The sequence below is a fragment of the Nelusetta ayraudi genome, unplaced genomic scaffold, assembly GCF_046127955.1.
Source record: "Nelusetta ayraudi isolate G7.1 ecotype Tasmania unplaced genomic scaffold, CSIRO-AGI_Nayr_v1 ptg000017l, whole genome shotgun sequence".
NCBI classification, from domain to species: Eukaryota; Metazoa; Chordata; class Actinopteri; order Tetraodontiformes; family Monacanthidae; genus Nelusetta; species Nelusetta ayraudi.
The window spans coordinates 10,287,356-10,312,784 of record NW_027466067.1 but is presented as its reverse complement, the minus strand read 5'-3'; the positions used below and the strand labels follow the sequence as shown (position 1 = coordinate 10,312,784).

The 25,429-nt window shown below is 44.6% G+C and overlaps 3 protein-coding genes across 4 annotated transcripts in view; 1 reads left to right on the top strand and 2 right to left on the bottom strand.

Annotated features, from left to right (window-relative positions):
- megf6b (multiple EGF-like-domains 6b) overlaps positions 1-18,591 on the bottom strand; it is a 58,669-nt gene extending 40,078 nt beyond the window's left edge. Inside the window, exons 1-4 of one of the 2 annotated variants that reach the window (XM_076025359.1) lie at positions 17,335-18,591; positions 15,844-15,978; positions 14,842-14,951; positions 7,676-7,780 (exon numbers count right to left, since the gene is read on the bottom strand). In XM_076025359.1, coding sequence (XP_075881474.1) covers positions 7,676-7,780; positions 14,842-14,951; positions 15,844-15,978; positions 17,335-17,426 — 442 coding nt within the window. In that variant the 5' untranslated portion in view covers positions 17,427-18,591. The remainder of the gene's footprint in view (positions 1-7,675; positions 7,781-14,841; positions 14,952-15,843; positions 15,979-17,334) is intronic. The other variant, XM_076025360.1, reaches the window with a different exon arrangement.
- Positions 18,592-19,709: 1,118 nt separating this feature from the next.
- akr7a3 (aldo-keto reductase family 7, member A3 (aflatoxin aldehyde reductase)) lies at positions 19,710-22,918 on the top strand. The gene is made up of 7 exons (XM_076025357.1): positions 19,710-20,152; positions 20,678-20,865; positions 21,052-21,156; positions 21,318-21,414; positions 21,851-21,950; positions 22,070-22,199; positions 22,577-22,918. The coding sequence occupies exons 1-7, from the start codon at positions 19,867-19,869 to the stop codon at positions 22,736-22,738; spliced, it is 1,068 nt and encodes a 355-aa protein (XP_075881472.1). The 5' UTR covers positions 19,710-19,866; the 3' UTR covers positions 22,739-22,918.
- mrto4 (MRT4 homolog, ribosome maturation factor) lies at positions 22,908-25,071 on the bottom strand. The gene is made up of 8 exons (XM_076025358.1): positions 24,965-25,071; positions 24,667-24,725; positions 24,473-24,576; positions 24,277-24,358; positions 24,104-24,171; positions 23,867-24,018; positions 23,475-23,551; positions 22,908-23,367 (listed from the first exon to the last, which is right to left on the bottom strand). The coding sequence occupies exons 1-8, from the start codon at positions 24,990-24,992 to the stop codon at positions 23,218-23,220; spliced, it is 720 nt and encodes a 239-aa protein (XP_075881473.1). The 5' UTR covers positions 24,993-25,071; the 3' UTR covers positions 22,908-23,217.
- Between the last annotated feature and the right edge of the window lie 358 nt (positions 25,072-25,429).

Below are 25,429 nucleotides of genomic sequence, written 5' to 3'. Positions count from 1 at the left end.
GATTGGACAAAGGCTAACCTTGAATCATTGATCAACAGTTATACAACCTGTTGCCCTGCTGTCAAACACCTTCTGACCTTCTGACAGACGGAGGGTCACTCCAGTCAGCAGTGACAGCTGCAGCTGGATAGCAGCCATCCACATGCTGAGTAACTGCGGTGCAATTTGTCAACACAGTGCTGCTGTTATTTCTCTTCTATTTATCGTTTATAATATAGATTTATTTCCGAGCGTCGTCGTTTTTAAGTTGTTATTTAAATATCATCCATGAAGTTGGTTGAATCTTGTCGCTTGCTGTACAAGGACAATAAAGAAAATTTGATTGATTGATTAATCGATTGATTGACTGATTTAGAAATGACATGCTGGCGCTTCCTATAAGGGATTCTTCAAAGAGAAATTCACATCAGAATTCTTTTGTGAAAGACACACTTTGAAACAACTATCTCTGTAATTCACAATAAAGTTTGTACGCTCACTTGAGGTGATCCAAGTTTTTTTTTTTTTTTTTAAAAGAATCAGAGCTCTAAAAAGTTTTTTGGAAACAGGTTTGCCGAATTAACTCTGACAGAACGAACATTCAGCTCAGGTGACCTTTCCAGGGGTTTCCATAGTGAGCGTTAATAGATCTGTCATTATACTTTTTCCTTTTAATTTTTTTAACACGTCTTTTAACTGTTCTGTTGAATGTTCTGATCCTGTGCTGCGGGATTTGCTTCCGCAAAGCACACTGAGTTTGCACTGTGCATGAAATATGCTACATAAATAAAAACTCCCTCGCCTTGCCTTGAATGGATGAGGAGAGCAAAGTGTTGACAGCTGGCTTTTTTTTTTTTCACCAAATCTTCTCTCAATTGCTTTTCTGGCTTAGTTTCTGCTTCTCCTGGCAGCCACTTCATGACATTTAATGTCTTCAATACGCTTTGCATAGCTTTGTTTTTCATTTTTAATTTATGAAGGAGAAGCAAAGAGAAATAAATTAATATTTCATATGCATGCATGCGTACAAAAATTTGCGTACAAAATGCACAACATGCATTTTAAGGCAATGTCTCTTAAAACTTCCTATGCAGGGGCAGCAGAGGTGAAAAAGGAATAGACCTGATTATTATTATTACATTTGGTTTTCAAACTAAACTTTTTGAGATTAAGTAAAATCTGGATGGATCTTCAGTTCATGAACTTTCTCTGCAGGCGCAGGTTTCTTTCAATAAAGCCGCCGTACAACATTCAATATTCAGACAACTTGTGACACTGTGACGCTGTGACACAATGTTCTTCTCCAAATATACTACACAATGGTTTCCATATTTTCCTACTGAGAGAGCAGCTTATAAAATTCACAGCCACGCTCAAAAATCATCCAAATCCGACGGGCCACTAATTCGACAGTGAGGGAAACTCCAGCCTTGAGGTCACATGCATGTGTGTTTCATTTTGGGGGTTGTTCGCTCGACGAGGAGGCTCTTCAAATGTTTTCCTGATCCGCTATGAAATCCACTCGCCGAGACTTAAGTGTTCAGGGATTTATTTTTACAATGGGGAGGGTCCCTGGGTCGGCATCCTAAAAGCCCCTCTCTCATTACATTCCCCTCAAAGCCATTCTGCGCGTAAAGGGGGAAGCGGGTGCACGCGCCACCCCAGAAATATCAAAGAAGAGTGTTTCTACGCTACTCGTCTGACGGTCAAACAGTCAAAGTGTGCAAAGTGGGTCGGGCGGCGGTAAAGCCGCGCGCTCTTTTTTAACTCCGCGGCCCCCACGCGTCCAGACGGACGGCAGCTGCCGCCCGCCACTGCCGCTGTCACTCACTGGACGTCTTGATGAGCCTCGCCTGCCGACCGGAGCAGTTCCCGCCGCAGACGGCTTATTGTCGCGGCCCCCTCTGTCCTCATCAACGACTTGCTTTGACCTCTGACCCCGCCGCCCCCTCACCCAACCCTCTTTGGCCATCTCCTCTCTTTAGACAACTTATACTAATGATACGCGGCTGGTGATTTTAACACTTTGAAAAGGCCACCACAGTAAAAGCCAATTGTCTGGCTGCAAAGCTCAGACCGACTGACTCAGCTCTCACTCGACTCGCTGAGAATTGGCATCTGGGAAACGTGACTCACACACACACATCTTCACACAGGCTGGCCTTGAAAGCATAACCGACACGTAAAAGGAAAAAAAAAACTTGTTTGTTCGTAGCGAACTCAAGGTTTTCTTTAATTTGTGACGTGGCAGAATTCCCGCTAGCTAATGTGCAGCTAGCCCGTCGGCTGAGGACGGACCACCACCACAGAGGCTTAGGTCACGGCTGAACAGGACAGGTGAGGGACTCCTGACTGACTCCACCAGGATGTGTGGGACAACGTAATAACACACTTCAAGAAAGTGCTTTGAAAGTTGTGCAGGTTTGACTAGCGAGCGCCTGAGGCAGCATCTCCAGACAGCCTGATTATTAAAAACACCTTCTTCATCTCTTGGTTCACTGGCAACATATTTGCCCGTGAACAACATTTAGAATTTAAATTACAGATTCACCGGCTGTTTTTTTTGTTTTTTTCTCTCTTAACCAGACGGCCTTGATTCAAGTCTGCACACTTCAAAGGTTCAGTGCAACTCACCAAATGCCCTTTAACAAGACAATAAATTCCCACAATAGCCTCGGAGATGCCACCCTGACCTTGCAACCATGCTAACAAGCTTGACTGCACAATGCGGCTCAAAGACAAGAAGTAGGAAGTCGCAGTCTAAAAACTTCCATCTTCATTTCCAAGTTTTTTTTTCATTTGTTAATAATTAGTTCTTGTCAAGCAAATAGAAGACAGTGTGGTCATACTTGAGTTATGATCAATGAACAAATGTTTACAAATCAAGTAAAAGCTACTTACAAGTAGGAACAATGCTTTACAAATGATTACTAAAATGTTTGCTGATGCTTTACTAACTGCTAAACATGTGAAAAGGGATGAAATTATTCTGAAGTGCCAGGTAAAAAACATTACTGAGAAGTCTTAAAGACTAATCCAGGAATAAATGTGATTCACATCGGCATCACTCTTGTTTCCCCGGAGCGTGAACTCGTTTTACCTCCTCTGTGCCATTTCTCAGCATCTTGGCCAGCAGCCTGTGAAGGACTCGTCATGCACCGTCAGGCTCCATAGAAAAAAATTGACCTCATTATTTGAAGCTGCACTCAAGTGTTTAGAGGCACATCTAAAACTCTGAAATCCTTTGCAATGCCACCGTGTTAATCTTGCTGGATTATGGGAAACGATCGCTAGCGCTCAGAAGGACCTTCATTGCTCCTTTGCAGGTGTTGTTGATGTTAATAGTTAGGAGTTACGCTTAACAGTTTGCATTTGAACAGTGAAACCAAAACTGTCCACAACTGATCTGACAGCGGCGTTGGGGAAAAATATCACTCAGCCACCAGATTCTGACAAAACAGCCGCTTCAGTATAAACAAATCTGTTGAGCAGCAGCAACACTTCCTGTTTTCTAGCTTGTTTTCTTCTGGAACTCCTAACGGCAGCTCGAGGCAGCTGCTTCCTGGGTTTGTCACAACTGCAAGGAGGCCGACTGCTTGCTGAACCATAGAAAAAAGACCACCATCACCAGCGCTTTCTATCGGAAGTTGGCAGGATGGACGAGCGAGATCTCATCGTTTAAATCCGAGTGATCCAGCTCAGGCCAAACCGCTTTGGACAAGTGCAAGGCGAAACTTAGAAACAGAGGGATTACTAACATTTGCATAAAGGCTGAAGCAGTCTGACCGGAGTCTTGTTTTTATGCTTCACAGAGTGAGGGAAAAACAAATCAGCGGCGGAGATCTTGAGGAGGATATCTCGACAAAACCAGTCAAGACATGAGCTGATGGCACCAGAATCGCCCAGGAACAGAAAAAGACACTATCAAAGGCCGCAAATGATGCAGAGAAATGCTGTGGTATGTCGACGTAATGAGTAATAATAACTCCTCATTTTACATTTTACAAAATCCATCAACTAATTATGTTTCGCATTCACAGCAGAACAGGACGCGACAAGCACTTTTCAGGTATTTCTTTCTTTCAGGATTCTTGGGCTAATTGTTTAAGTGTCCTCTTACCAAACGCGTCTGCTCCTTTTTTTTTTCTCTTTCTTTTTTTTTTTGTTTGTCTGAGGCAGAGCCCAGATGTCAGCTGGTATGAAGACATCTGCACTGCCAGAGGTCTGAAAGCCTTGCAAGCTGCTGATCCCAGGGGACTATCACTTGTCTCCCGATGACAGGCCGGATACCGTGTGCATCAGACACCCACTGACTAAATCCCAGTGGCTGGAGACGAGAAGTGGAGCTCTAAAAACAACACTCCGGGCGCACACACGCACATAGTCGGCCGACTTTAGCAGTTGCTCAGAAAATTTACCAATATGCCAATTAGAAAGTCTGTACCTTTTAACTAATTAGGTCTTCACTCAAAAGAAGAGCCTTTCTTCCTGAGAAGTTTCTATCAGTTGTTCCACATTGCATAACAGATTATCTATTCCACTGAATGATGGTGTCAGTGACCGAGATGGATGAGCCGTGCGCTGCCTTCAAAGAGACGAGAGCCTGAAGGCAGCAGCAGCCCTGGCTTACCGCCGGGTCGAGCGACAAATACGAAAACAAGGGTAATTATTGTGTCGCACACCATTGAGACGCGGCGCTTCAAAAAAAAAAAAAGAGAAGCAGAACAGATGACAGCCTCAAACAACTATTGAGCGCAGGCGACTAATTGACCCCTTTGAACAGTGTAAACACAGACAACACTCGCCATCCGCAAACACGGAAGCCGCCTCCGAGAAGACGTCACCGCGCGCGGAGGAATGCCGGCTAGCGCGATTAAACAGCGAGAGGCCCTTCTGCGGCCCGACACGTTTGTCCTCGGCATCATCCTCCAGCGAGTTTTTATGTCAACACAACAAGACCCCCGGTGACAGGCGGGAGACAAACCAGGACCTCGGCCCTTAACTGGACCAGCTTGGGTATTTATCTCCATCTCTTCTTACAAGAAAACAGTACGACCGCCACAGAGCATTCTCCGGAATGGCAGCGCTATATATCAGAGCTGTCACTGAATTGCTCATTAGAGCCCCATGTCACTGCCGCTGCTGCTGCTCCAATGAGCCTGCAGTTATTCCCCGACGTCTGAAAAAACACTCAGAGGGTAGCTAGGCGGGTAGTTAGCCAGGGTCAGGCTGAGTCACCCTTCAGCCGCCACACCCTTCGTTCCACCGGGGCCTTTCTTGTGCCAATCACAGGGCAATATAACTGCCAGGGTAGTTTTACGGACTGATAGCCTCCAATAGAAGGAGGGTGGGGGCCTGCTGCATAACTCCCCACAAGCGATGGGCCCTAAGGTGCCCATTGATGGCATCTATCATTCACAGTGAGGACAATGCTGGCGGGAACTCCGTGTGTGGGAAGAAAGACATGGGGGATGTCACCACTGATATCAACCCGGTGGCCTTGGGGCAGCCTGAATTGGAGGGCTTTGTAGTGGCACCATGCATAGACAGAGAGGAGACAGAATAGGCTTGACTGATCATATTCATGCCTGTTGTTCAGAAAAATAACCTAAATAGGACAATACAGGTTGGAGAGGGCAGACATAGTGGCGCGTGGTGGGACATCGTAAGCAACTGTTGTGTCTCAGCTTCGCTGAGGCTTGGCTGCTGAGCTGCCAGGCTCGGTATTTTATCAGGCTAGGGTACAAAAGCTTTTAATCAAAATACTCGTAACAGAACCCCATTTGGCTTCTAGCTAACATGTGAAGTCGATAAACAATGTTTTCTCTTTTCACAGTCCTGGATGAGCGTTAGGTTTTCGACAAGTGAAAACAGAGTCTTTGTGCTGAATTTGAAGCATGCGTAAGTTTGGTGAAGAAACAAGAGTCCAATGTAATCACCTTAAGTGTTTTAAGAAAGACAGAAGAGACAGTTTGCTTGTTATTGTTTTGAATCATCAGCCTATGTTTTAAAGGGAGAGTTCACTGAAATGAACACGGTTCCTGATTAGCAGACAACGGTCAAAAAATTTCCACCAGAGTCTCAACTGGAGTAGCAAATGGGTGAATGTCAGTTTGTCTGACCTCTCTAAGCATCAATATAGTTCAAAGCAGTGCATTTAATGTAAATGATGATTCAGGGAAACTGTCATGAACAGGGGTATTAGCCTATAAACTTTTTGTGATTCACATTTTAACAATGAGTCTCCAGTGGACTCTGGCCTGATGATTGCTCAGTCCAGGTACTTCCACCTACTAGTGCATGATCAGGTTCAATAAGTACCCATCTCATGCTGCACATGGTTTCAATCTTCGAAAAATGCCTCAAATGTGCAGGGCCAACTAATAAAAAGGCTAGCCATGCTCTTCAGTAGCGCTTCAATGACCGTGTACGTTCAGGACCTGTACTTTAACGATTAAGTGTTCCATTCAAGCGTGGAGTAATCAGAAGTAAGTCTGGTCAGCTAAGCCACCGCAGAGAGCTCTGATCATATTGATGTGGCTGTCACGGCTGCATTTCCCAAGGCTTGATCAGAAGCCCCCATAATCGCCAACAAGGAAGTCAATGTATGCAGAAGTGTGTCATGTGGCTCCAGCCGGCGCACGAGTGAACTTGCAAGACAGTCACGTGAGGAGGTGAAAACTGACGGCGGTTAGAAACAAAGGCGGATCAGGCCGCCAGCCACGATTTTTCATATGCCCCCCGTGAACTTACCCCCCTTGCCCCCGTGCTTACGCAAGAGGCCTAATTTGAGGGACAGACACGGATGAATCGACACCAGGAGGAATTTCCTGTCGTGTGGTGCTATCGGGCAAAACAACAAAATGTGCCACGGTTTGACTTCGACGGCTCGAACAACAACAGTGGAGTCGCTGATAAAATACTTTGGCCGCTGTTGAAGGAGCCAAGTGCTGATGTGAGGAGATTCTCTTTGGCTCGTGGAGGAAAAATGGTCACTTGAAAGGAGTGGAAGTGGAAGTGGAGTTCAAAGTGAGGGTCGCCAAAAATTGGTGACAAGTTAAGCAAGTTAATGAATAATAGAATCAAATGATCTTTTCATTTCTATTATCAATCAATCTAAATTTTGTTTCATCATTACTATTAATCATAATCTATGATAATGTATCACATGATTGCCAGCCAGTCAAAAAACATAATTCATGGTGTTGTGTGTGTGCATGCTAGTTTGTACCATTTATCAAGGTGATTTCCCCCTCAAACTAGCCTAGGTTGTGAAAAATGGATAGATTTGTGACAAAGAGACCAGAGGAACAAACAGACAGCCCAGCTGTGGAAGATACTGTATGTTAAGGAAGATGCTGCGAAAAAACCCAAGAATTGGCAAACTAAAATAAGAACATATGAGGCAGTATACATTAACTGTGGCTTTACAGACATGCAGAAAAATGCCCATGATTATCAACATGTTAGTTGACGGTATTCTTATTCTTTTCATATTTTGTCACGTTGTCTGTTGAGTTGCCAAGGGGCTAATGCAGTTTGTAGGGCCATGGCATGGAAAGGTTTGGGAAACCCTGGCTTAGGCAATCACTGTGTCATTACTATCAATAAAACAAAAACATTGGTTTCGAGAATCGAGGAAGATCAAAACAAAGAATGCAAAGGGAGGATGAAGAGTCATGATGCCTCTACTCACCGTACTGGCAGCTGGGGCCGTTGAAGCCTGTGGGACAGTCACAGAGCTGGGTGGATCCCTCACGACACTGGCCGCCGTTGAAGCAAACCCCGTAGCTGCACACGGCTGCACGGGTTGCGTGTGGACAAGCATGGCAGTGGAGAAAGAGAGGAGGAGGGGGAAAAAATAACATCAGTAACCGAGGCAGAGACACCTGGACCTTGTCGTCAGATGTCAACATGTACAGTTTAGAGCAGTGGCCTGTTTCTATCAAAGCCTTATCGCCAGTCTGTTAACTCCCGGGCAAAGGGGGACTTTTGACGGTCCTCCATTCACACGAGCCAATGAAAGAGGAATCTGGCACTTGGCTCTCTTTGAACAGACAAAAAAAGGCTCGGAGCCGAGAGAAAGAAACATCAAAGTTGTTTATTTTTATAGGATTGCGGTTTAAAGGTGCTGTGTTATGTTTACTTGTGTGTTATAATGAATGCTTTTCACTTGGTCCACATTTCAGTGGGTGTACAGGCAACACTTTGTGATGTCAAAAAGAACATTCATACCTCTTTGGTACCATATTGTTACCTCTCCAACGCCCCCATCTGAGATCACCTTTGTTTTTGTAACCTTTCCAAACTTGTGCACAGGACAATAAAGGATGTTGCAAACAAAGGGCTAAGTGGGCCATTTTCTGGAGATCTACATAGTTTCCTGGTTATCAGCCGGGCTGGAGTCCAGGATGGAAAATAGAGGTCTGACAATGCCTCATTTTATGGGACCTTTGAATGTGAGTGACAGCAGCAGGTTGTATATCTCGTGTGCCTTCATTGGCAGAATGTTACCTCAAGGTGACCCCTGATGGTTAAACTGAACTTTGATCATTTCTACAAAATTGACGGTGGCGCACGCGTCGAGGCGACGAGTCAACGGATGAAAGAGGCGAGCCTACAGAGGCGATCGCGGCTCATCATCCATCTCGCGGAGCCAGCGGCCCCACGTCCATAAATCCCCCTGAGAATCTGGGAGGCACAAACGGCCACTCGGTGGCTCAGACATGCGAGTGCATTCCGCGCGGCAACACAACACTCACATTAATCACGAACGGCCGCACGTCTGAAGAAAATGTGCACGCAGGTACAGTACACATGCGCTGAGAGGTCTCCCCCGCTAATCTCCCTCCGCGCTGGAGTCAGAGCCCAGCTGTTTGAGCCCAGCCCTGTTGTTTGCACTCATCGGAGCAGAGTACAGTGCTTAGTGATGACAGCTCCGGAGGACTCATGTCTACTTCCCGACTGACAACATTCGAACACGCCAAGAGTAAGAAAAAAAAAATAATAACCCCAACCAACCTACCCCCAAAAAAGAGTGAATTCAATCACAAGAGGGCTTAAGTTGCGAATCTCTTTCCTTAGATGATGATGATAGTGCTCTGAAAACCTTGACTCCAAATCTTACACAGGGAGTAGATTTTCTTTTTCTTCTTCTGCACATCTAATCCAATCAGAGGCACATCACACCAGCCGCTGCCAGCTCTGATGCCATTTGCCGGCCTTGTATGGTCACGGTGGTGCAATCCAACTGGTATTTGCCCACTGCCTCCCAGAACCTCGACGTGAACGACTGCCTTCCTCGGTTTTGTTTTTATAACTTTCATTATATTTCTGTGATACAATAACTCACATTTTGCACAATCCCCATTTTGATGTTGATTGGGCAAACAATCAAGGTTAAAAGATGTACGTAGCCAGTTTGTAGTTTCTAAATGTTTGCACGCGTTTGGATAAATTACAGGGAAGCAAAATGATCCACACTTATCACAGTGAAGAAAATGACCCATGAGTCATCTCATCTCATCTCTCAGCCTCTGTTGATTCACGCCTCAATTCACATGTGCCTGTCAGCGGGCCATGTTCTCACACACCTGCACAACAGGTGGCCCATCCAGTGAGTCCTCGACAAATAACCCACGACTTTACGCTCTTCAGTGTACACACAGGGCAGATGTCGAGGGGCGCCTCCCTCTTGTCGTCTCTAAAACCCCAAACAAACGAGACTGCTGGACTGACAATCTGTTCGGAAGGCAAAAATATAGAGCTCTGAGGGCTTCGATGCACTGCTGTAGCTCACTATATACAGCTACAGAACTTGAACCCGCTCCGTGAACGGTGACACCAATAAATTGCAGCGGGGGGAAAAAAAATTGCGGCAGCCCAAGGTTAACTGCACTGACTCGTCTGTTTTCCACCGACTGTTTGAAACAGATCCAAATTCTTGGAGGCAATAACTCCCCATCCAGCTGTGATGATGAAATAATTGTGACATTCCTTCATTGTGGTTGAAAACGCTTTAATTTGACCAAATTACCGGCAACAAAGAAAAGGTCAGATGTCCCTCGGTTACTTCAGGGTAGCATGTTTGAGCGACAACAAGAGGAATGTACACATTCCCCCGCCTGAGACGTGAGACACGCCGGGGTTGTTGGCCGCTCACCAGGACCTTCCCGGGCCAGAACCTCGGCCCCCGGACGCTGCCCTATCTTCGCTGAGATAATTCCTTAATGTGGCATGCGGCGTGGCATAGGACCCGCTGTTGTCCGTGGCGGTGAGTGGCTCTCTGAGGGGATTAGCCGGCTCCGCAGGGGAAGAAAGGGGGCAAGGGGGTAGGAGGGAACAGACAGAGCAGGGGTCAGCGGCTCGCGCTGGGACACTGAATAATAAAAACAAAAAATTGCGACGAGCGGGTGTCACCTTCGCGGCTTTCGGAGTGGGGACGGGCCAACGTTGACACGGAGGCAGCGAGCGTATTTGCTTAAACTCCGTCAAACTGTTTAACCCCTGGAGTGCGACCCACAGGGAGGCCGCGTTTTAGGGTAATTCACAGACACAAAAGCCCCCCGCGCTCAGGGCCCCGTCAGGTGCCATAATAGGTAGGTGCAGAGTGGAGCACTGTACTTTAGAGGCAACAAATCATGTTTTGCTGCGCGAAGGAATGTATCATTTAAGAAACCAGGGCAAGATGGTGTCAGATGAACTTTGACAGCTTCTTTGAAAGACTTCAAAACCCGCTCGCAGTTAGTTTAATGAAGGAGCCGCAGTGAGAATGGCAAAAAGTAGGTGAAAGTACGTCCTTGGACTTAGAAAGAGACGGATTGAAAAGACACTGCAATACAAAAGAGTTTGAATAGTGTGAATGCTGTTTTGGTCATCTTTCTGATAGCATTAGCCACTCTGTAATGGTAGCATGCATATAACCTTCATGTTGTCTTAGAATAAGTAGGCCCAAGTTGCTTGGCCCAAGGCCCAAACTACCAAGTACCTTGGTAGTACCCAAATTACCAAGAACCCTGGTACTAACAACTTTACCAATATTTGCTGGGATTTATTTTGTGTATACATCTGGGAAAGAGAAAAAAAAGATATGAGGAGAATGAAACTCATTCAGAATAAACTTGGAGGATGATTACATTCAAAAAGGGCACCTCACCTGTATACCAAGATATACCCTAAGTGCCGATCTTTGCCTCTTGGTTTTAATCTAAAATACCCTCTGGCTTTGTTAAAACTGCATCTACTGCAACATCCACATATATCTGCATATCTTCTTCTTCTGTATTTTAAAGGCAACTTGCACCAGTCATTTCCTGTTACGGTCACAACTGAAGGGATGTTGATTGATGACTGAACACAAAGATCAACTGAAAGTGTGTCAGATTGGAGCGGGGAAAGAAAAGTTCCTTTTTAGAAAAATCACAGTCATCCAGACACTTTTTCTTTTTTTCTATACGAAGCTTCTCGTGTTTACATGTTTGTGCGGCGATTTGTTTTGCCCGAGCCGTCTAAACGGCCGCCATTATTCATCTGCGTTGATGGTGTGTCACTCAGATATTTAGTCTGAAGAAAAACACGAGGTACGAAAAGTCACACTTGTGGGGGAGCCAACTAGCCACACTGAGAGATCCCTGACGTAGCGACCTTTTCTTTTCTTTTCCGTATCTTGGACACCGACACCAGTAAAATGAACAAAACGCTGTTCGACATTTAGCCCTGAAAAGCCACTCGGTAGCCATTCAAGCATCTGCACAAAGAATCCACTGTCTACCGGAATTTTAAAAAAGGTATTTCTACACAACAACATTTTAAAAAATAAAACCCTTGCAACACTTTCAAATGGAAACAACAAAACTTCACGACTCAAAACGACTTAAAGCAGTGCTGACTCCAAACTGATGTAAAGTCATCTACTGTACCTCTGCTCAACTTGGCACCTCCCTTCTGTGTTACTGATTGGCTTAAAATGGAATTTGAAAGCAATCTGAATCAAAGCACTTTGATAACTGCACCACGCAGTGTGTGTCTGCCTCTATTTGCTTTGAGCTGTGCAGGATGCGCTCCCCTTCGGAGCTGACGAAGTTGCTGCTGTGTTCGCCGTCACACTGACATACGCACAGACACACACAAGGCCACCCACGGTTGTACAGACACAGGACAATTTCCTCTTTCCTGGCTACTGAGCCTATTTCACCTTCCCTGGCCTGCTCCCCGCCACAAAAGGAGGCCAGTTCCTATTCGGCAGTTAACGAGGACGACAAACTCGCAGATTCATTGTCCCTGATCCGCTGCCCCCGTCGCAAAGCTTTTTGTTGCTGTCAATCAACATAACTGCTCGTATCCACTCCCAGCTAACCCCCGCGCAACCTCACCCGGCCCGTGGCCGCTTCCCAGGGGGAAAGGTCTTGGTTCGTGATTGAGTGGTCCTTCGAGCATTTAAAGTGGAGGAAGTCGCCACCGCAAAGTCAAGAGCTCTTCACCAGATAGTCATTGAGCCAATGGTCGTCTTCTAAAACTCAGTTTGCCAGGAATCAATAGATGTATTGCATAAAAAAAGAGAAAGAAGCGCATTTGACAGCTGTGATTTTCCCTCAGTCCTCAGTTAATTCTAAATGTTTCATATTATTTAAGAAAATTATTTCAATTCACAGCAAATTCACTAATTTGCAGGAGATGAAGATGGGGATCAAAGGTTTAAAGCCATTACCCTAAATCTGACCGACTCTGAGCATTTTTGTAGTAGAAAGGTAAAAAACATCATGATTTGCAACCAAAGATTTTGCATTAAACAGCTCAAGGACTCCTGATGGGAGCTCATTTATATCGGTACAAAATGACCAACTCCTTGGAATTACCAATTCATACCTGAAATACAAACCTTTTTTCTATTGTTCTTGTGAGGGAAACAAGGAAACGAGTGCAAAGCCGCGGGAAAACAATTGGTAGAAGGGCAATAAGGCACGAGAAACCCTGGTGAACCTCCGCGGGAACAAACAACACACCCCTCAGCCTGTTGCCAGACCCTCTGCGAATCCCTGCAGCCTAGATGACTGGCACAATAACCACAAACCTCCCACCACATTACCTGTCACTGATATTCCATTTGGGAACACGTACACACACAGAACACAAACATAAACAAGACGGCGGGAAATCTCAGACACCACACACACTAATTCACTCTCTCATTTTAAACACCCCCCTCCGCCCAATCTTCACTTCTGCCGGGGGGGATTTCAGAGGATTTGCTGAAGCTTTACACCGCGCAGGGTGGACCTTCTTCGTGTCGATGTCGGCGGCTCAGCCGAAAACAGCCCCTCCAGTGGGCATCGTGCTGACTGAGGTACAGTGCAAGATAGCGTGTAGCAAAGTGCACAAGTGAGACGGGGGGCACAGGGGCGGGGGGGGGGGGGATTGTGGTGTGAGCTTCCTTTTATCCCGATTCAATGGCTCGGAGAAAAGGGTGATTAGTTTGTCCCACCTCAAAGCGCTGCCACATCTTTGGTTACAGAGATAAAAGCCGCAGCCTCATGTCGAAGAGAGCGGCCATTGTGGTGAGAAAAAGAGAAACCAGACCCTCCGACCCCCTGCGTATCCCTAAGTGGGGGTTAAACGACATAAAGTCTTGAGGAATGTCTCTTTAGGACATTTCATTCTGACCATTTTTTAAAACAAACCAGACTACTTGGGGAGCAGACGGCATTGGGCATCCCTGTATCATTTAATACAGCGACCTTTCTCCTGGGGGAAACAAAGGGCTCTTTGAAGAGCGCACAGATGCCATAATAAGACACTGATGACAGGAACATCCAGGAGATCTTCCCCACTGGCCAGCTCAGCCGCTTCCCACCAGACACTGGGCGTTGGGCCCGCGGCAGCGATGTGACGGGAATTAGACGCACGTTTTGGGTCCTGGTCCGCAAAGCGGGAGCGAGAACGAGGAAACTTGCTCCTCACTCTTGGTACAGGGCGACAAGCCATTTAACACGGAGGCTTTGCCGAGGGGTCTGTCTACGGTACGCAGCTATGCGATCCGGATCACCGCCTCTAAAATCCCATCAAAGAAGGTTTCTGGGTCTCAACAGTGTGAAGCCGTGGCTTATCCGAAAGGAGATGAGCTGCTGGCATCACCAGTGCGACCGACGCAACTATTTTTCCATACATGGAGCGGACCCCTTCTTCTGCCGCTCCAGAGGGGAGATTCATATTTGTTTTGCTTTGCTCTCTTTGTGTGCCTCAGCAGGTGGTCTCCCCACCATGAGCTGATGGGCATTGTTCCGGGGGCCTTTGCTGTGATTGGTTGGGGTAAACACTGGATGAGCTTGTCCGTTTGGGATCCCCTGACCTGCGCTGCCGTGTCACACCTCTGAATGAGAGTAGCGGCATGAGTGGATGGACCAGAGCCAGGAATTAAACGGGGCCCAAAGAGCAGTATTTAGGGCATTAGAGGACGCTGGTGGGGTATTTAAACGGTGACCCCAGGAGAAGCTTTTCTACTGCTGGATCACTCACTCATTTAGACCGACCGTGTGCAGAAAAAGCTAGCACGCTGGGAGCTTCGTCGAGGGCACGGATGTCAACGCTTTGAGTCTTTCTCCACAACATAGTGCGTGTGTTGCAACAACACGCGGACACGGCATTGACTGATAACATCTGCACAGAGGTCTGCATGGAGAGCACCTCTTAACCTCAGTTGACCCGTCCCTGAGAACAAAAAAAAAACAAAAAAAACTTTTGTGTTTGAAGCTTTGATTTCCACTGAGTCAGGAGGAGAAATTCTACCTCTGAGGAAACGTCCCTGCATCGGAGGAAAGTGATTTCGTAAACGTGGTGGACGAGATGGAAACGTTGGATGACACTTACGATACAGACAACCGGCCTCCCCATTGAGCTGAGACCATCCACGGCAGCACTTGTACACGGTCTGATAATCCTGCCGGTAGACTTGTCTGTAAGCTGTGTAGTACGCCGTCCTGTTCAAATGACACATTTGAAATCAGAAAATTGCAGTCAAGCTGGAGTACGGGTGTGTACGCTGTACAAGCAGACTTATATACACGTTGATCATCTGACACTTCCAAGTGCAAATATTCTTTGCTTGTTTCGTGTAATTTCATATCATTAAATCAGGACAAACAAACAATAACAATAAGAAGACTTTTTTCTTTTTTAACAAGCTGCAAATTTAGACTGTGAAACGGTCAGACCCTCTTTCAAAGAGCGGCACCCTTCCCTTTACTTTGGGACCCCTCTCATTGGCCCCACGGTCATTACACATCATGGAAACACGTTTTGTTTACAGCGACTAATTGTGGCTTTGGCTGCCTTCAAAGCAACCAGGGACTCGGTAGCGTAATAAATAACGCGGAGAAAGCCGGCGCGAGCCAAGTCGGTGAGAAACCCCCCTGACCCTCGCAGATTGGCTAAAGTGTCAGCGCCACAGTTCCAGAGGAATGTGGCGCGAGAGACGTCTAAGTGTTAAATAACTGGTAGCGCCCAGTGGAGTGGGGCTACACCTTGCACTTAACTGTATTAAAAGGTTCAAAAGCTGTGATTACAGAACAAGAGCTGGGGAGATGGAGAGAAAAGGGTAGATCGGAGGGTGAGATCTTATCCTGCGTGGAAGGGGGGGGGGGCGGGGGGGGGGGAGTTTGGTGAAGGATCTTTGCTCGCGCTGATAAATTCCTCTGGTTTGCATGACTCACGGGGGCACAACAAAACCATTAATTAATGCTTTGCTCCAGCCAGCAGAGCACGCCATCCCCCCGCAGGTGGAAAGGGGAGTGTCTGTACAGGCTGCCAGAGGTTTTCCACTCTGGAGGGGGAGAGATGGAGACAGATTGTTGGGGGTGACGCATCGCTCACCTTCTTTCGTATCCCATGCACCACGACTGTCCCACGCAGCCTTGCTTCCACACTTTGACCATGCGTGTGAAGGCCTGCACGCACGGCTGCCTCTGGGCGACCAGCGTGACCTCCCTCTCCACACACACGTTGGGCCTGGGAGAAAAATGGCAAAAAAACGTAAATACTCACGGTGTCAGAAATGCAGAGTCGTGTGGTTACATATGCGCAGATGCCTGCAGAGCGATTCATAAGCACGGCTGTCTGCAGCATTGTCATGCGTGCGATGGTGTAACCTGTCCTGAGGTGTGGGGCTGTTTGTGATGTCTGGGTCCTGGTATTTTTTTAAAGACTCAAGGGGAATTCCTCGTATATCTCTGAGCAGCAAAGATACATGAAACTACCTGTAGTTCAAACTGGAATCATTTGTCAACAGTCGAGCGTGAGATGGACGTAACGTTTTTCACTGTTGTCTTAAGGCAGCTGTGTGAATGCTGCTGGATACATGAGAGAATGTCTTCAAAAACAATGTGTCGCTTGAAGCCATTTAAAAAAAAAAGATGCATAAATTGGAAAGAGTGGAGCCAGAATTGGAATAGAACGCATGGCATTTTAACATTATAAATTAATACAATATAAATTATTAAAATAAAAATTAATTGGACTTTACCTTTCTTTAACTTTACAACAAAAATAAAAAATATACATAAACATCTTAAAACAAAAATTACATCAGAAAACAAAATTGCCTCCTGGCAATTCACAGGCAACCCCTGCAGTCTTTATGCTGGATGCACTTCAACATGTTTCCACCTGCATGTCGGGAGACTTAATGTCAGCAGAAAAAGCGACCTCACATTTTTTGACCCCTGGGAAAAATACTGTAAGTATTTTATGAGGACGGTTCACAGAGTGTCTGGTTCAAGTTCTGCCACAAACCTTTGCAAAGTGTGTAACTCAAAGACTTTCATTGGGTAGCTGGGAGGATGCTGAGAGATCAGCAGAAATGTTAAAGACAGCATTCAGCTGCTCATTTCATAAGAAATAGTGATTACTAACACCTATAATCAGCTGCATGTGAAAAGAAAATCTTCACCAGCAGTTACCAAGGAAGTCCTCCGGCTCAAGTAATCAAACTTTTAGGTCATTATTTGGGCTTAATGAATTCTATATTTATCAGTTTCTTTTTAGTTTTTTTTTTTAAAGTGGTTTAAAACAGGCTTTGGAATGTGTACACACCATCTGCAACGAACTGATATATAATAATGTCAATGATGGCAGTGATGTTAAAGGAGACAATGATAGGACTACACAGAATAAAAACAAACAATGAAACTGCCGGCATCTGTAGAACAGAGCTGTTACACAACTTCCGGTTGATATCAGAAATAAAAGTCAAATCCTTTAATGAAACAAGGTCGTGCCCATGCACATGAAAGAAAAATGGAGCAAAGCAAATCTGCTGCTCACTAAAAACAAAGTATGTAGTTCGATAAATGAATGGTTACTCACATGTAGGGCTGGAGATTGCTGGCGATCCCATAACGCAACGCATGAGCGATGTCAATAAATATTAAGAAAAACGAGAAAATAACACCATCCATGTTTCCTACAAGGAGACCTCGCAGACAAAACAAAAAAACAAAAACACGCGACCAACCAACTTACGAATTTAACTCATCTGTCAAATACATAAATGATTAAAAAAAAAAAAAAAAAAAAAAAAGTCCGACCGGTGAACGACAGGAAACTTTTAAAAGGTGCGCAAAGGATCTTCCGCATGATCGACTCTCTCCACAAGTGTCGCAGCCATCGTGGGCTCCCGGCAGATGTGCGTGTGAACGAGTGCGTTGGGAGAGGTGCGCGCACGCTGACCGGGAGAGCCGCGGCTCACCTGCTGCCTCGTCACTGTCTGCAGATGTTTACTGGACTGACGCGCAAAGCGAACCCACCGGGCTGAGCTGCAGCTCTCTGCCTCCCCATTGACTTGGTAATGATGGCAGGATGGCGGGGGGGGGGGGGGGGGGGGGGGTCGAGGGAGGGTTGAGGAGGGGGTGACGTTTATTATGCCGAGTTTGAGCAACTTCTGGCGCAGTCTGTCTTGTCTTGTTGTAAAATGCGCTTTGTTTGTGTTGCATCATTTGTTGTATTTATTTTGTTTTCGCTCTTTTTGACAGCCGAAGCGAGAGACACTGCTCAGGCTCAGCAGCGGCGATGTGTAAAAGTGGCGGTTGCGATCCTGCGTTATTTTATTTAGCGTGGCTTTTCGACCGCACGAACGCGTTCGAATAAAAAACAACGCACGCGCTGCGTAAAAGTGGCGCGCAACGGAGCCACGTCGCTCCGGACTCGTTTCGCGCGCGGACATCGAGGGGAAAAAAGCCGCTGACAGACGTCCCAAATATCTACACACAGAGGATGTTTGGAGTCTGGAGCGGAGGAGTGAAGCGGCTACTGGTCACTCTGCAGGGCAAACAGCTGATGGCTGCGGTCAAGGGGTCATCCGCCTGAGAGCGGCTACTGCTGCTCTCCAAACAAAGCCTTCATTGGGCGCATGTGTGTTCACGACCCCGGAGTCCCGGGTCACCGCTGCCCCTGCAGCCTCCAGAGGAAGCCATGCAGCCACGCAGCAGGCTGTTTGAATTAGATCGAAGGCCCTCAGACATGTCAGCGCTAATCCAAGGCGCTCTGGACAGACAGCAAGACGAGAGTCACTGTGGCGGCCACCACATTAGTAAGGCCTCAATCTAGTTGCTTGTCTGTTCTCTCCCCCCCCCCCCACCCCCACACTCCATCCATTTGTTGGTTATTTCTATCTGCTACTGGGGTGAATTTACTCTGGGATTAAAATTATATATATATCACAGTATCCAGCGTTACAGGTGTATCTGTAAAAGCTGAAGAATGTTTAACTGTGATTATACCTAAAACAATACATATCTTAACATAGATAGAAAATCTTTGCCAAACAGTAGCTGGGATAAATGTTAGCTGCAAACACAAATAAGTGATGGATGTATGGATTGATAATCAGTAAAAAAAAAAAAAAAAAAATGTTGCTGACACATACAATGTCCTTTAAAAATGGCGTCTTTGACATTAAGATTCAAACATGCTTTCATACTTTTCTTACGTCACAAATCAAAACATTTTTGGTGTGATAAGTGGTGGCCAAGTCTTGTCTTTATTCCAAATAGTTTTCTACAAGTATATCGTATGCTATAACAGCCCTCATTAAGGGATGTGCACCAGAACAACCAATTTCAAAGCACCATCCATTGCTTTTTTTTTTTTGTTTGTTTTTTTGATGAATTTATGGATTTTCAAATAAAATTGGAATTTCTGTTTGTAAATCAATGCTGACTTATTTGTTGTCTAATTATCTGATTTCTGGATTTCACATTGCTCCGTGGCTGAAACAAAGAAAGAAAAAATAATCCAAGCGAGTATTTTGCATTGGGATTTGCTGACACCGTGTGGTGGAACTGAAACAATGCAACATTTTGCTTGCTTCAAGAAAAACTCATGCAAATCCAAAATCGTTTGCAAAGAAGGAATACTTTATACCACTATACAAACATGCTAATCAGTCTCTTTTAGTAACCATTGTTAATAACCACGAGCAATCAATTTTTAGGTAATGACTTAAAAAAACAACAACAACAACAACCAAAAAACAACTAATTAAAGATTTCAAAATTATTAAATACATTGGTGGAAGTAATTCCTAAATGATGTATTGTAAATAAGGTTAAACAGAATCTAAAAAGTTACATATTTTCAGGTATCTGTATCTTCACACATTAAGCGCTCGACCCTGAGTTGAACATTTACAAATGTGATGAAACACGGACAGAGGGGGTTACACAACCTTTAGGAGCCTCACAGCGGCGCCAGTTAAAATCGACCCCCGGTCAGGTAAAGCTGTAAAGCTACAATTGCACAATTTGCGTTTTAGTTAGGTTGAGTAACTTCGCGACGCTCCCTAAAGTGGTCTTCCATCACACCCTTTGCCCATCGCCGGGCCACTGCACGTCTCCTAGCATGCACTGGCTGACTAAAGTAGGGCTCCGCAAGACTCACTGTGTCCGAGGCGTTATTATTCGCTTGCCAAGGTTTGTGTCCGGTCGCGACATGTCGTCCTCTCAGCCTAAAAAGCCGGTCACCCTGCTGGGGACCATGGCGTTCGGTGGCCGAGCTAACGCCGAGCAGAGCCTGGCCATGGTCAAGGCTTTCCTGGACAGGGGACACAAACAGGTGGACACGGCCTTCATGTACACGGACGGCAAGTCGGAAACCATTATTGGAGGCATGAATCTACCCAAAACAGGTAGTTATACACTGGCGGCTGCGGCAATTGCGATTTGCTGTGTTTGCTAATGCTAGCTGCAAATAAACTAGCCAGAGTTTTACTGGGTAACTCGTGGTTTTTAGGAATACAGAATTACGGTATAACAAAAGTTATATATATCAGGTTAGAAAACAAACCCTTTTAAGGTGACACTTTTTTTGCAATAATAAGAACTTGTATTTAGTAAGTGGCATACTAAAATATGAAATGTCCATCCATTAGTAAGTTTGTATGCCTCACAAAGTGCGTGCTGCTGGGGGGGGAGAGCCCAATTTATGTCCCGCCCCCTTTGCTGGCGTGATTCTGTCCCTTTGGGACATGCAGCTAAAATAAACCATCAACGTTTTCTGTAAAGTTGTTTATTTCACTCTGCACAATAATTCTGAATCTACTTAGTCATACTCGCTCCAGGACCTCCACCATCCTACACCTCTTGTTTCTAATCAAAGTGTTGTCCTTATTGTACTTAGTGTACCCATACAACACATCATGTTTATGTGTCAGTTAGCATGGCTACTAAGGCCAACCCCTGGGATGGGAAGACTCTGAAGCCAGAGAGCGTGCGCTCCCAGCTGGAGACCTCCTTGCAGAGGTTGAAAACAGACTGTGTTGACCTGTTTTACCTCCATGCACCTGACCACCAAAACCCCATTGTTGACACGCTCCGGGCCTGCAACGAACTCCACAAAGAGGTAAAGAGACCAGAGAGGTCTTTTGGAATAAGTCTACGCATATTGTGGTATCATTTCAAATTAATATTAAACACAGTGTTTGTTCACAATGTTTACAAAAATGATCAGGTCCTTTTTGGGGACAATGTCTCATTCATCAAACTCTGTGTTATTAGGAAGTGTTTGTTGCGTTTTGTTATCTCCTAGGGTAAATTCAAAGAACTTGGCCTATCAAACTATGCATCATGGGAAGTGGCTGAAATTGCAAGCATCTGCAGGCACAACAGCTGGATTGTCCCAACTGTATATCAGGTATTGTCACACCTTTCAAGTCAACTTTCAAGTGTCATCTGCAGTCAGCTGTGCATTCAATCAAGTAGCATCACCTCTGCAAAGCAAGGAAATATTACGTAATTATGATTAGACAGAGTTGTTTGGCTGCTTATTGCATTGCTTTTCTTATGTTTTCAAAGGGGATGTACAATGCCACCACGAGACAGGTTGAGACAGAACTGCTGCCTTGTCTGAGATACTTTGGGATGAAATTCTACGCATACAATCCTCTTGCAGGTCCTATTATTTTAATGTTGTCATACCTTTTAGTTTGAATGATTTTAGTCCTGTCAAAGGGATGCCAAGGGAATATATAAAATAGTTCAAGTATTGTCAGGTGCATTCGAATAACATTTTTCACCCATCTGTCCAAACTGCTCTAATCATGTGAACATCAATTACGCCTTCTGCAAATAGATGGGTGAAAAAAATGAAGCTTTATAAAGTATAATGAGCGTCACTTGGTCAGACTGTAGCACTGCACCACCCATTAATTGTAAATTCTAGTTTTGTAAAAAGTAATAATTCAGTTTATTCATGAGTGGCGCCTTCAAAATGATGTTATCCTTTACTTTTCCGTCTAGCCACTCCTGGAATGTGCTCAAACGTTTCATTTAACATTCCACCGAGTATTAAACCCACTGTCAGATAATGGAGGTTTGTAATAATGCAGGCGGCCTTCTAACTGGAAAGTACCACTACGAGGACAAAGAAGGCTCCCAGCCTGCAGGCCGCTTCTTTGGTAACAGCTGGGCTACAGCTTACAGAGACAGGTGAGGAACATGTTGAAATCAGCCTGTCAGTTTGTTTTCTTGAATTGATTCCAGCCAGTAAACAACATGTTCAGGTCTGAGATAGTGGTGCTTGATATTTACATGCAATTTACTGACAGATACTGGAAGGAGAGTCATTTCCAGGCTATTGAGCTGGTTCTGAAGACCTTGGACGCGGTGTACGGCTCACAGAAACCAACCCTCACCTCTGCTGCTATGCGCTGGATGTACCACCACTCTAAACTTCAGGTATCTGCTGTGAAAAGAAAAACCACTACATTGAAAACTTTAATGCCTATATTAGACCCACACTGACTATGAACAAAAAACATTGTTACTTTTTTGTGTTTTGCTCTATTTTTCTGAAATCTGAACATTTTTACCGTGGTTTAAATAGTGATCAGCATCAGCCTTGATACAAAGCTGCTTTTTGAGTGAAGCCTGCTGTCCATTACTGGTTTATTTTAAGGCTGACTTTGCTCCTGGGAAAAGCTTGTCCTTGTCAATGACAATTCTTGATTGATTGACTAAAAATCTTGATTCAACATCAGTTCTAGTGAGTTACTGCACTTGGTGATCAGATCCATAATTACACTAACTTGACACTGTATTACTTTATGTTCCAGGGTGAACATGGTGATGGAGTCATCATTGGCATGTCGACTATGGAGCAACTCCAGCAAAACCTCGCTGCTGTGGAGGAGGGTCCCCTTGACGAGAGAGTGGTTGCTGCCTTCAGCGACGCTTGGAACCTCGTGGTGCACGAGTGTCCCAACTACTTTCGCTAAAGTCAAGCAGTTTGATCAAAGGTTACGCAGGTTTATACGGCATAAAGATACACTATTCAAGTCCAAGATGAATAATTTTATAACTTTTGTAATTACATATGATTATTATAGATGAGTCTATATTGTTTGGAACAATCTTCATTTTAAAATAAAAAAGACCACAAGTTTCTTTAAAGAGAATTTTTTTTTTCTTCCTGAAATTCTTGATTTGAGTGTTACATTAAAAGAAATTGAGACAAAAGCAAGTTAAAAAGAAAATGTGTCAAATATAATGGTTCACCGATCACCTATACAGGTCCATTTGAAATTCAGTGGGGAGGACACGACAATGATATGTCCAGGTTTGGGGTGAAACAAGGACAAGAGAAGAAATGACAAAGTCCAAAGGCAGCAGCGCGCTGAAGATGAAGAGTTCCAGCATCAATGTCCTTGTGCTGCTGCAGCTTGACCAAAGGACGAAGGAGGTGTTTGTAGAATTCTCATGCTGCGTCGTCGTCATCGTCATCTTCATCTTCTTTATCCTCCATGGACTGTTCCTCACCGACAAATTTCTCAAACTGGCACGTTTCTGAGTTCCACATACATTTGATCTGCATCTTGAACTCTGCCATCTCAATACTGAAGAGTTTCTGTGGGCACAAAAATGAAACAATATAAGTCAAAAATTAAATCAATGCCAATGGCTTTAGAGAATTCAAGAGAAGGCATATTTGCAATGAAGGATAATAGACCTCACCAGAATACGCGCATGCTCAGGAGTGAGCACATCTCCTTCCTTGCATACTTGGTAGTCCTTCAGCAGTGTGACGACACCTTTCAGAATAAATGTAAACATGTGATTTTCATATTGTATTCAACTGTGATGCATTACTAATATAATTAGATTGATTAAGCTTTATTTGTACAGTGGCACATCATAGGAAAGTTATCTCAGTTTCCACCGAGAGGAAGTACTAAGACAACAGTGGTTGCAAAAAAATCATTGAGGAGATCATGACACGCAATCATAAATCATGTCTCAAACGTCATGAGTAAATTGGTAAGGAAGTTTAAAAAAACAAAACGTGATTTTTTTTTTCCCTCGGATGCGGTTTAAGAAAACTGCAAAACATTATCTTTCAATCCTACCTTTCTTCAGAGCGGTGGGAAGACCAAGCTGCCTCAGCTGGGGCTCCATCGAGTGGGTGAAGTGTTCCAAGGGACCTTCATCCAGGGTGATGTCCATCTGCGCCCGGTTTCCTGCCCGAGCATAATCCATCTCTTTGAAATGCTTGAAATACCTGTAGAGAAAAAAATATATAACGTGTCAACTGATGTGTAGTTCTGGAGAATCACTAAAACAATGGCATAACAGAGAAAACTTACTCTTGCACTTCGTCCTTTGTTTTATTTGTGAAAAGTACTCCCACATCTCCACGTAGAAACTTAGTGACCTGAAGATTATCACATGTATTGTAAATGTTCAATTTTTACAATAATTAAACGGTTTTTTGTTTTGTTTTTTAAATACGGTAATTACACAAATTACTTATCCCTACCTTGTGCAAATTATCTTTGTATTCATCCGTTTCGCCTTTACCCAGAGCAACAATCATCACCTTATTTTTACCGAAAAAGAACCTGAAACACAAGGGTCAAACTAAGTGCAACTGTGACAACTGTTTGCAACATTTTTTTTTTGCTACGGTGCTGACAAAGTTCTACGAGGCGGCACAACAGCCGTGTAGCACCTACCTGCTGTGTTTCCAGGCAGTCCGGACGTCTTTGAGTTTGTTATTCCTCATATTCTCCACAGAAAATATGAACAGGTTTCTGTACGTGTCCACACATTTCCGTAACTACAACGACAAAACCGTGCTTAGTCAACTCTTCCATCCAAAACCTGGCTTAGCACATAGCGCAGATAGCTCGGGAAACCATGAACTCACCTCCTCGATCAATTTCTGCTTCAATTCCAAGCCCTTCTTCGCTGTTTTCGTTAACGAAACTGTCGAGGGGGAAATGTGAAGTTTTCACTCCGGTAATACATTTAAGCGATGACATGTAGCACTATGGTAACACCACGAATGTGAGTTGCTACTCCCCCTGTGAGTAGATCCTAAGCTGCTCGTTGTACGCAGCGTTTCCGTTGTGTATATGTTAAGTACAAATGGAACAACTAGCAACAGGGCTGAATAAATATTACAAGAGAGTGTAATTTTTTTTTTAAAATAAATTACTTCATACCTTTCTTGTCCCTCTTTGACTTCGGCATGGTTACACACACGATGGCAGAGCAGCAGGCGCACACGTGAAGTAGAAGGACCCCAAAATGTTTCTGTTTGATGGGGCCGTCCATGTAGTGCCTTACTACAAAACAGAAGTTGCCGTCCTGTCAAATGTTGTGTTCGCCCTGTGTTATTTTAACTATACCTATATCCTCATACTGCATCATTAATAGTGTGATAATTGTGCTATAAAATATACACATTTATAGATTATTTGTCCTGTGCGGAAACGTAGAATGCAATAATCTGCTTTGACAAATTTGAAAAATCTATTGTCAGTATGATAATTTCTCATATTGACATTGAATGTTTTTTTTCTCAGAAAAATATTTACAACTTAAAAACGTCAACGCTATTGGTGAAAAGCTATTTGTCAAGAGAAGTTTTATATTTCTGAATTTTACACCTTCAGCGTAATACAGAA

Coding starts and splice junctions, on each gene's coding strand:
- mrto4 (XM_076025358.1), bottom strand. CDS start 24,992: ATGCCGAAGTCAAAGAGGGACAAGAAAG. Junction 24,019..24,103: donor ACAAAGGACGAAGTGCAAGA/GTAAGTTTTCTC, acceptor TTTTCTCTACAG/GTATTTCAAGCATTTCAAAG. Junction 23,368..23,474: donor CTGAGCATGCGCGTATTCTG/GTGAGGTCTATT, acceptor TTGTGCCCACAG/AAACTCTTCAGTATTGAGAT.
- akr7a3 (XM_076025357.1), top strand. CDS start 19,867: ATGCACTGGCTGACTAAAGTAGGGCTCCGCAAGACTCACTGTGTCCGA. Junction 20,866..21,051: donor GCAACGAACTCCACAAAGAG/GTAAAGAGACCA, acceptor GTTATCTCCTAG/GGTAAATTCAAAGAACTTGG. Junction 21,951..22,069: donor GCTACAGCTTACAGAGACAG/GTGAGGAACATG, acceptor ATTTACTGACAG/ATACTGGAAGGAGAGTCATT.